The sequence below is a fragment of the Egretta garzetta genome, unplaced genomic scaffold (assembly GCF_000687185.1).
Source record: "Egretta garzetta isolate BGI_Z169 unplaced genomic scaffold, ASM68718v1 scaffold43, whole genome shotgun sequence".
Classification (NCBI taxonomy): domain Eukaryota; kingdom Metazoa; phylum Chordata; class Aves; order Pelecaniformes; family Ardeidae; genus Egretta; species Egretta garzetta.
In genome coordinates this window covers 174,144-185,041 of record NW_009259047.1, presented here as the reverse complement: position 1 = coordinate 185,041, position 10,898 = coordinate 174,144, and the positions used below count along the sequence as shown (strand labels likewise).

The following is a 10,898-nucleotide window of genomic DNA, read 5'->3' as shown; positions in this document are numbered from 1 at the left end:
GCGGCTGCCCCGCCCCCCCCCCCCCAGCCACACACCCCCAGCAGAGGAGAACCCAGAACCTGTAACACCTGAACCACAGCCCCTCACTGGCGCTTGAGGCTCTGCTCCTCACACAGCTCTTGCTACCACTTCTCTTCGGTGGCACAAGGAGGTGGTAATCGGCTAAACCAACCTCCAGCTGCCACCCTGGCAACCCCGGGGATGGCTGCTGGGCCACGCACCCCACCACCCCCATGCGGCCAAGAACTGCTCCAGCCAGGAGAGCTCCTTTCTCGCTGAGAAGCTTCTGTAAAAGAAGCCAAATTCCTTGGCTTCATCGCAGCTGCTTACTGAAGGGGTCATAACTGCCTGAAAATTAATTCAGAATTACACTACTTTCCCCCCCCGGAATGCTTCACATTAACCGTAGTCTCCTGGGAGCAGCAGTAACTGGTTTTCAGAATACACGGCCCTTCAAGCACGTTCCTGGTTCTACCTCTTTGGGCTGCGCAGTCACTACACCCTCTCGGCGGGACGGGAGGCGCGGGAAGCGCTTGCGGCATCGCGGGAAGAGGCAGGGTCACGCCGGGACGGTCCCTCCCTGCCTGTCTGCTGCACTCCAGAGCTCTGCCCAGCTGCATTCCCATTTCAGTCCAGACAGCTCCTGCTGCATGCAACAACTTCAACTGCACTCACTCACCGCTCAGCGCCTCAACTGCTCCTGCAGAACGCCTGAAAGCATTTAAAATAAGAGCATTATTGTAAATGTCAGTTGTGGCCATTTTTAACCTGCATGCAGTAGCTGTAACTTACCCACGCTCACCGTAAAGGAGCCTCCACCTTTGCCTTTCCAAACTGTAAGAGTACACTAAAGGTCGGGCCCTGCCTCCTCAAAGCATCACGCCTTCTCCCACAGAGGAGCCCAGAGCAGGACAGGGAGAGCCCAGGTAACAGAAAATGCTGCAGCAGTTTAAGATTAGACATCAGAATACCATCCCACCAAACGACCACGAACGCCACCTTTAACATCCGCACCAGAATTTTTCATGACTGCAACCAACAGCTTCAGTGGCCTAGCAGAACTGTACAGCCTTTGTTATTTGTTTACAGGAAAAAAAAAAAAATGTTGAGCTGCCACATTTCAGTAGCCTCAACCAGCAGAAGAGGATTAAACCTAAACCAGCAAGAAAACAGCGAAGGCTATTGACAATCAGTGCTATTAGCACAGGACCCACAGCCTTCCCCCCACTGGCTTAGGGCCAGATGTGTAGCAAGCGGACCCCTCAGCTGTTCCTTTTGGTAATTAAAATAAATTTGCACCTGTGATACAAAATTAACTCGGGAACAAGAGGACTCGCCCCTGAAGTACAGTTGTTGCTTTGCACACAGAGGGAGGCTCTCAGGAGGCCGCTAGTTTTCAAAGCTGTTAAGTTTGGGGAGGGCTGAACAACTCCTGGCCTTCACCCCTCGGCACCTGGTGCTTCGTTTCAAACAAGCAAGCACTCGCTCAGAACCTAACAGTGCCAAAAGCTCAACCCCAGGCAGCCAGACAGCAGGGGGGACTGACAGGTCAGAACATTTCACAAATTCTTTTACTAGAAGTATTTTTTACCTTCCTTTGTACAGTACCAAGCATCACAAAGCTGTCAGGAATTCAACTAAAGTCAGAGTCCCTATGTTTATCTGCTTTCTCCTTACATCAAATTCACGGAAGCGAAGCAGAGAGACATCAGTGGAAGTCAGGGAGGCCGTGCCAAGGCTGTGACTAATCCTCTCACAACAAATCTGGAAATCTTCAGCAGCAGTTGTGCAAATATTCAGACCGCTTTTCAGCAACTGTTTGCATTCTGGGTGAAGCCATCCACGCTCCACCATACAGCCAGCTACAAATACTAAAGCCGCGCTAGAGATTAAAAATTGTCAAGGAAGCGAGCGTTTTAAGCAGCCTTGTGACCGAGCCTGCTTAACGTGAAGCCAACTCTACCCTTCCGTGGGCTGCATTCCAGGCCTCAGCGCGTGGACCAGCACGCGCATGTCAAGTTGCAGTCACATTCACAAGATGGTAAGTGTTTTTGGAAAACAGTTTATTTGGGAATTACATAGTATTTTAAATTTTCCAAAATACATCTTACTAGATCCCTACAAAATAAATCTAAATAAGTACAACAATATGAAATTAAGTTTGTTGCAACAGTCATTAAATATTTACTTTCACTAATATATACATACAAAATGCCACACAATGAGCTCGTTTACCCTTGGAATGTATGCTGCGTTCCAGCAGTTATGCTCCATCTCCATATCCTCCAGTTCCACAACATGAAGATCTATATTAACACTTTGTACATCCTTTATTATAGGCAAAAAAATCAAAAGTTTTCTGTTGTCAGAGGTTTGGGGTTTTTTTTTTTTATAGAAATTAAAAGTAACCCTCTGGAATTTCACAGCTGTGGTAGTTTGTCTACTGGGGTATCAAACTTGAAGTCTGCTGGGAAGAGGTCTGGAGCTCGAGGATAGATCAGCCTGTACGATTGTCTAATCGTAACGTCAGCCACACCGGCAATATCACCAATTTCTAAGACAAAAAGCAGATAAGTGATTAGTTTTTACTTTTGCCATTTGTATTGAAGAAACCAGCAAGCGTAATTTATCAAGAAGTGCTCTATGCTCAGCTTAATTCCTAACTCTCCCAAAAGCCTGGAAAAAATGGTTTAAACCATGGTTACTAATGTTTGACATACCTAAGTCTGTCTTCTCACGTGCCGTAATTCAACTTACGCTATCAATCTTGGAATAATACCAATTTCAAATTGGCGGAGGGACAAGAGCGCAAACATTAGAAATATCTACTGCAAACTCTACTTGTGCCCAGCAACATTCCAATAAATCGTCATCAGCATCAGGATCTTCATTTTTTGCGCTTTAATTAAATATAAGCAAAACCAGCAAAAAAGTTAGGCATAGCCAAAAAGCGGTACCTTCAGCTAAACATGAAATACATTTACTTTAATGCACAGAGAAGTAACTCAGAGGCACAGAGCGCTGTTTAACGAGCAAAGGAAACACTTGAGATGCACAGAAACCTGAATTTAGTCAAGATTTAACCAAGTGTGGAATTTAAACCTTGAGCTGCATGAAAGCCTCCAGCATTGTCTGAGGACGCTGACGGAGCACGGAGTCATGTCTGCACCCATGGCAGGCAGCTGTACTTTGTTTTAACATCACTCTTATGAGACATAATCCAATAGCTCAAGGCAAGCAAGGATGAAGGCACCGTATGGCTTGGACTTGAGATCACTCACATGCCCAGGGGACTGCCAGCATGATGAAAGCTCCGGGGACAGAATAAGCAGTGATTAATGCAGAACAAAGCACCAGAACCTGACAGATAAAGGCTGTTCTTTTACTTAAAAGCAGCTCTTCGCTAAGAAATTGCTAGAGTTTTAACATTTCTGATCTGAATGGGACTGGACACATCAGAGCTGCCCCCACAGCCAGCTACCAGCGCTTGGATCCGTTTGTCGCACCAAGTTCTAACCACCGCAGCCTTAGCTCCCTTCCCTCTCCACATGCTGCCCCCACAGAGGCCCGATTCTCTTAAGCCCTGGTGGCTGACTCGTGCTGCTCTGAAGCTCAAGAGCATCCCTGAACACTTCACTGGCTTCCTAAGGGCTGCCCTCCCAGAAGGGAGTAATGCCAAAGGTGGCCAAGCCCGCTGTCCCACCACTCTCAATCTATCTTTATCACAGGCTCGCCAGAAGTCAAGGAACACCTACTAACTTGGGTGATTCCCTGGCTGCTAGAACAACGGAAGACTCCATGTAATCTAAAGCCGTAACGCTACCTGTGACTGCCCCCAAGTTTGCGTTTGGAGTATTTTAGAGCAGCAGAATGTACACGTGCAAATATTAGCACGGGTAAAGTTAAAATAACGTTCATTTGGATGCCCTGGTCTATTGCATTCAAGAATCCAACTCCTAGCGCCAGAGGAAAGTGAACTCAGTTTGCATTGAGCATAGCCAATCACTCAATTTTCATTTTGGGGAGTGGGAGATCCTGGTTTAGTCCTTGCTGTATGCATTAGAATGGCAGCTTATCACTACTTGCATAGACCTCATCCAAGTTTTACAATAACACTGAGTTCTCTTTCAAGCAGCAAGACATGGAAAAGAAAAAAATAAGAAGGAAAAAAGAAGGGGAAAAAAAAAAAAAGTGAAATTTTACCTTTTTGTGTCCTTTTCTCTGCAGAAGCTTGTGATGCCATGTAAATAGCTGCAGCTGCTACAGAGATAGGGCTTCTCCCAGGCACCAAATCTAATTCCACAGCTTTACGGGCAATATGCGTTGCTGCCATTTGTACTTGTTTGGGAAGACCCAGATTGGAGCAGAATCTTGACATGAAGTCTCCGGTTGTAATCAGATCAACGCTGGTTTCAAGAGCTTTCAAAATGAGTTTAAAACACCGGCCTATTTCCTTCTTTGAAATCCTGGACACTGCGCATATTTCTAAACATAGAGTAAAAATTAAACTTTAGGCTTGACAGCATTTGCTCCTCCAAAATAATCAAATTTGATTCTCAGTATACTAAGACCCACAAAGAAGGCCAATGTCACAAAGGCCACCATCACTAAATCAGCTTTGCACATTTGTGAGACTTCCAAATCACTTCAGTGAGCGCACATTCTTCATAAGGAGCTAATTAATACAGCTTGCTTACTAAGGGAAATTTGGTACTCAAAGCCAAAAAAATTTGTATCCCTGTCATGGAGAAGTTGCACATATTTACTGCAGAACTTTTGGTTCAAACTCACTTTCAACACTCCCCATCATCCTCCGATCAAAGCAACACCTTCTAAGTTTCACTCAGAATGACTTTCAAATGCTATTTTTTTAAATGCATTTTGACCAAAAATCCCATGCCCGAGAGCCTACTCACATCACAAATGTAACAAATTTCCAGACTCCCTCCCCTCCCACCCAAAGGTGGGCTGTAACCTGAGAACAACTCATTTAGCCCAGCCCAGGAATGAGAAAGCCAACCTCCTACAGTGACGGTAACCGGACCTTTACTTCATAGCAAAATTGAATCTGTATCACCAAAAACTTACCTTTAAATGTTCTTGGGACACCCTCTTGCCTACAGGCTATGTAGAGACAAGCAGAAGCAATAGCATCATTACTCCTTCCCTTCAGGCTCTTTTGCTCATACACTTGCTTGAATAAATTATTTGTTCGATCCTTCAAAGCAAGAAGACTAAATTTAATTAACTCTAGGCCATTTAATTAGCAGCAATATCAAAAATTCATGTGCTCATTATATTATGCTAACTAAGTCAATGCCAGAACAGTTTAGGGAAGGGAGACATGAACTTACAACTATATTTCTAGGGAGGTTGATTCTGTCTGCCATGTTCGTAATTTCTTTAAAAGCATTCATCATTGCACGATCAGAGCTGCTCATAGTTCTGCGATTTTGGTATTTCGAATTCCCAAATTCATCAAAACTTGCTGCACCTGTGCCCTGAAAAGAAACATTTTTGTTGTCAATAAAACATAAGCAACTTCCTCCTCATTTCAAAAGCAATCATCTTCCAGCTTTATACATCTTCATTCAAGGTGCTGAATTCGAACAGTTGTGCAAATAAACATGACTGAAGTAAATCATAAAAATTGAGCATTGTTCCAAACATCAGGTTCTAGACTTTGCACAAGTCTCAAATCATGAACTGATTTCCAAGAACCACAGATTATGCAGGGACTTTTCTTTCCTAATATAACAATAGCTTAATGAATAAAATTAAGAATATGGAGCCAATGTGTGTCTCTCGATACTCCCATCACCAATACTGAGGTCCAAGATTAGGTTTTATGCAACCCGTATGTCATTTGGGCTGCATCTGCACTGTGGCAGACTGGCAAGTCAGAAAAACAAAATTTTACAGCCAGCTGGAGACCAGTTGTTACAATGAGAACTCAAATATGAAAAGGAAAGCATGGGCAAAGAGAACATCCAAACCAATGACCTGTTCAAAACCAGTTTGATACTGTGCCTGCTAGCAGTTGCAAGCCTTAACTGAGGCAAATATAAATATCCATATATTCTACCTTTACAGGAAAACCACGGACCTCTTAAAAGAAAAGCTTGAGGTCTTGGGGGAAGTAAGAGTCACCAATTCAACCTAGCAACTTCAAAACAAGCTTCCAACGTGCTTTTTTTTTTTTTCCTACCCTACAACTGATCGTGCCAATTGCATACTTTATTCAATATGCAATCAATTTTGCCCAACTACGAGGGTCCAAAATGTTTAAGGGCTTCAATTAGCCATCAGTCTGAAACATGGCTTTAACAAATAATGCCAGGTCAGATTAGTAATAGCTGATGATGACAACATGGCCTGTAAGTTCAGAAAAGCAACGTCCATAATTTATTTAGATTGTCTACTTATGTGTTTGCTGTCATAGTGTGTGGGGCCATCAGTTCTCTCAAGTGGAAAACGCTTCCTAACAACAATTCCGTGTCATGAGTAGAAACGTGGATTCCCTGAATCAGCAAGCATTTATTCCTTGCTGGCACCTTCAAACCATTTAGCTGGGCAGGGGCATCCCACTTTCACTGCAGGCAGATCTTGCCATTTGAACAAGCTGGTACGGTGGCTGTTGCAGACACAGCCTATGGCACTGTTCTGTTTTGCCAGAAACAGTAAAATAAAGCAGATCTTGATCTACGACTGACTGCTAACCTGGCTATTCACATCCAGCACGTACAGATAGACTTCTCAAGTTGAAGACTGAGCAACATCTCAGGATGCCCAGGCAGTACAGAGTGGGGCCAGTGAACAAGGCAAATCATACCCTGGCACCACCTTATTCCTCTGAGCTGCCCAGATGGAGTCAGAGCTCATTTCTTCTTTCCTAATCCATGTTCTTGGGAATTGTCCTTCTATTTTAAAACAGCCTCTAATTCTATAATCTCTCCCTGGTGCATATCTGCATTTAATACGTGTTCTTTGGCTGACACTAACAACGCTCACTCCTGACCATTCACTTAGCTGTTCCACTTCTCTACACCCAAGGCTCCAGTTACACCCCATTTCTGATGAGGTCAGCGGATACATCTACAGTTGAGACCCGTATCTGTCGTGCACGTGCACTTTGATACCACTCTGGAGACAGAGGACTCCAGCACAGAACCCTCCCTTCCAAGCTCCCTAGCCCCTTGAAGAGGCCCTCTATGACAGATGCTAGATTTCAAGATCATTCTTGGTTTTTTTTCTACTCCTTCAAACATCCTTTCAGATGAAAGAACCACCCAAAAATGATCCTGGCACCCACACAGCAGAGGGCTGCTCCAAAGGCAATCCTACTTCCTTGACTGCATGACCACCTCCAACTATCCAAAGGTTCCTAGTAAGGTTTAAAGGCAAACAAAGAGCAAGAATCAAGCACAACAAACTTCAGGCCACAAAGAACATTACAAACATAGTTGCAACACTAGACCTTCCTTTCAGGAATTATGCCAGAACAACTTCCCTTGTGGCCCAAAATATACACAAGTCTCAGGTCAAAAGGCTCCTTCCTGGCTGTCATCCCCCTGTCCCCTGCAATGCATCACGACACTCGCGCGCATCACAGCCTCCTAGGCTAGCGCTATGCACAAATGCTTACACAAACTGCATGTGCTCAAAGCCTTGTAGATGCCAGAAGAGCGACTGCAGACAGAGGCCTATCAACCCTGACAGCAAGTCCCCAGTCTTTGTCCACGCAGGCTTCATGCCAGAGAGCCCCTTACCAGGAAACACTGCTCTGTCCTGGGGCCATCAAGTATTCCCCTTCACCACAGAGATTTTTCCCTGGTCCAACTATACAGCACCTAAAAGATTTCTGGGTTTGGTTTTCTTTTGGTAGTGGTTCTCCTTACCCTCTCATTTTTTACTTTCTTGCTGGTGGTACTTATGGTTACCTTTTCCTTTGAGTGTTTGCTTATGCATAATGAAAGTACCGATGCAGCTATAGGCAAGAACTGTTAGCCAAAGGATTTTTCCCCTGTCGGTATGAGCACTCTCCAAGAGCCATACCCAACATACAGCTCGCAACTATAAAAGGGTTGGAAAATACTCTTCCATCTCAACTGCTTAACTAAACCACAGCAATTCTCCCTGCATTTGCTATTTAAATGCACCATCTACTTTCCTTCTGGAGCTTTCAATTGAGGGACAATGCTTTGTTGGCTGCAGCCCTTGCCAACCATGTTAGGAGTCCCTTTCCCTTCATGGGAAAAACAGAAGCCGTACAGTTTTAACTGAAATCAGATAGACCTTAAGAATTCTGTGTTTTACTGTTGTGGCCTTTGAGACACCTACTCATAACCTTCCCACCTCAGCAAGAAAGGTACCTGCCAAAGTCAGGAGTTCCACCTGCTTGGCTTTCAAACAGAGCAGAAACCTCATGGATACAACCCTGGAAACAGCCTCAAAGGTAGCTAGAGTGAGAAAACACACTCCAGTAAACACTGCTAGTCTCTGAAGGGGCTCAATGGAGGTTAGGCTTACAGGGCTGGCAGCCAACAGCTTCGTACCCCAGTATATCCCCTTGAATAGCAGAAAGTAGAAGCATCACCAACATCATCCACATCATTGACAGCACACCAAGGAACGCCCCCCAGGTCCGGCAGCCTTCTTGCCCAGCACAACCAGCTCATGTCACAGTCTGATGGATCCTTTCTCATTTTCAGTCATCAGCCCTTACTCTCCTGCCACCACTTATCAATATAGCACTTCTAGATCCAGGCCCTGCAGCCTGACAGCAGCCAGCTTCCTTTCAGAGGCATCTGATCAAAGGATAGGAATTCTATACCGAGCAATTGCATTTGTTTCTTCTTCAACCAACCTCAACTCTCTTGTAGGTGCAGTCACTACAAAAAGGACTAGCTTAACTGCAAAGGGTGACAAAAGACAACTTTTTCCACGAGATAGGTAGCAAAACTTAGAAGTTTTCTTTTGGATACATAGAAAAGAGCTCTTTAAATCAAGGCAGATGTAGAAGCTGTTGTTCAGTTATTTTTCTTAAATTTTACGCAAGGATTTTAGAAATAACTATAATATTCTGGCAATCAAATCACAACTAATGCCAGACTTCACCACATCTCCAGTTGATCTGCACCGTCATCAGATCAACTGCAGCACATAGTATGTGCCTTCAGAGAGATACAGTTCTGTGCCAATATCCTAAAGATCTGCCTGAAGAATGCAAACCACTTCCATCGCGGCCAACTATGCTATTCATCCTCCTCTTCACAGACAAATTCATCTTTCTTCTAATGCAGGCTGTTGCTGCCTCACACAGATGGGTCCCTTAAGTACTAAAACCAATTGGGAACTAATCCCTTCACATGGGCAGCCTCCCTTTTGCTGCTAGCAGATACAGACCACACTTACCCCCAGCAGAAAGGGGTCCCGAAGCAGCACCTCCTGGTGTCTTTCCCCCCCTTCCTTTACTATTTCAAGGCAACAGCCAGTCACCAGAACTGTACTGTTGTAACCAGCAAGCGGTTTGGACTCCACTTCCACCCACATTCCCAGGAGTTTACAATAGATCTCTAACATGATGTGCCATGAGAATCATCAATGTCCTTCGCTTTTGCATTTTCCACACCACCAGTTGTGTTTTGCGGTTTGGTTTTTTTTTTGGGGGGGTGGTGGTGGTGGCTTTTTGTTCTAAAGATTCTATCACATGCAGCTCTACCTCAAGCAGAAAGGAATAACCTGTTCCTGTCCCATGTGAAAGGCTAAAGCAATCTCTGGCACACAGATCTGGGGTCTACTCCAGGCCATTCTAGGAATTGTTGTTAACTGAGAAAATACAATCTTATCCTGCTTCATCCTCTGGAATTCATGGAGGCTGTCCTGTACTCTGTCGGATACTACTTATCTTCATGACTACACCAATTTCACCCTTGTTCAACCACTGAGCATTATCTAGGTCAATCCTCATCCCAGCCTACTGCTGGCAGTGACTTCGGAAGGCTGCTTGAGAAACGTACTAGTTCCCTGGTTTAGTTATTTTTGCTGAAAAATTCATGCCCTTTCTGCACCGATCGGAAATTTCTTCAGCATCTTCTGATATAAGCCATTCTCCTCCTTCCAAATGACTGAGGAAAAGTGCAGCTCCTGATACAGAGTTCACATCAATGAGCTGACATCCCAGAGCCCGGGCTCACTGGCAAGACAAACACAGGAACCCTTGTCCAGAACACATCCTGGTTTGTCAGAGAGATTCCCAATTGCCTGTAGAAAATAACGTGTCTCTTCCGCCATTCCTCCCCAGGCAAATAAAATATCCATAGCAGGACAGACTGCCCCCTCTACATTCTCCAACCTGATCCTGACAGTTCCAGTACCTGGACATTTTTACTCACAGTTCTCCTAGGTTAAACGATGCCACGCTGACAGTCATACTCGTGCTTGGATGTTCAGCTGTGGTGGGTTGACCCTGGCTGGATGCCAGGTGCCCACCAAAGCCATTCTATCACTCCCCTCCTCAGCTGGACAGGGGAGAGAAAACATATTGAAAGGCTCATGCGTCGAGATAAGGACAGGGAGAGGTCACTCACCTTCATGGGCAAAACAGACCCAACTTGGGGAAATTAGCTTAATTTATTACAAATCAAATCAGAGTAGGATAATTAGAATAAAAACTAAATCTTAAAACACCTTCCCCCCATCTCTTCCTTCTTCCCAGGCTTAATTTCAGTCCCATATTCTCCACCTCCTCCCCACCAGCAGCGCCGGGGGACAGGGAATGGGGATTGGGGTCAGCTCATCACACACTGTCTCTGCTGCTCCTTCCTCTTCAGAGGAGACAGTCCTCCACAAACTGCTCCAGTGTGGGTCCTTCCCATGGGCTGCAGTTCTTCACAAAC

At 44.9% G+C, this 10,898-nt stretch overlaps 1 protein-coding gene across 5 annotated transcripts in view; it reads right to left on the bottom strand.

Annotated features, from left to right (window-relative positions):
* Positions 1 to 374: 374 nt before the first annotated feature.
* Positions 375 to 10,898, bottom strand: part of GTF2B (general transcription factor IIB) — a 24,933-nt gene continuing 14,409 nt past the window's right edge. For 4 of the 5 annotated variants that reach the window (XM_035890641.1, XM_035890643.1, XM_035890644.1 and 1 more), the window contains 4 exons: positions 5,355 to 5,501; positions 5,089 to 5,218; positions 4,204 to 4,485; positions 2,380 to 2,554 (listed from right to left, as the gene is read on the bottom strand). In XM_035890641.1, the coding sequence (XP_035746534.1) occupies positions 2,421 to 2,554; positions 4,204 to 4,485; positions 5,089 to 5,218; positions 5,355 to 5,501 (693 nt within the window). In that variant the 3' untranslated portion in view covers positions 2,380 to 2,420. Of the gene's footprint in view, positions 712 to 2,235; positions 2,555 to 4,203; positions 4,486 to 5,088; positions 5,219 to 5,354; positions 5,502 to 10,898 lie in introns of those variants that run through there. The other variant, XR_004841493.1, reaches the window with a different exon arrangement.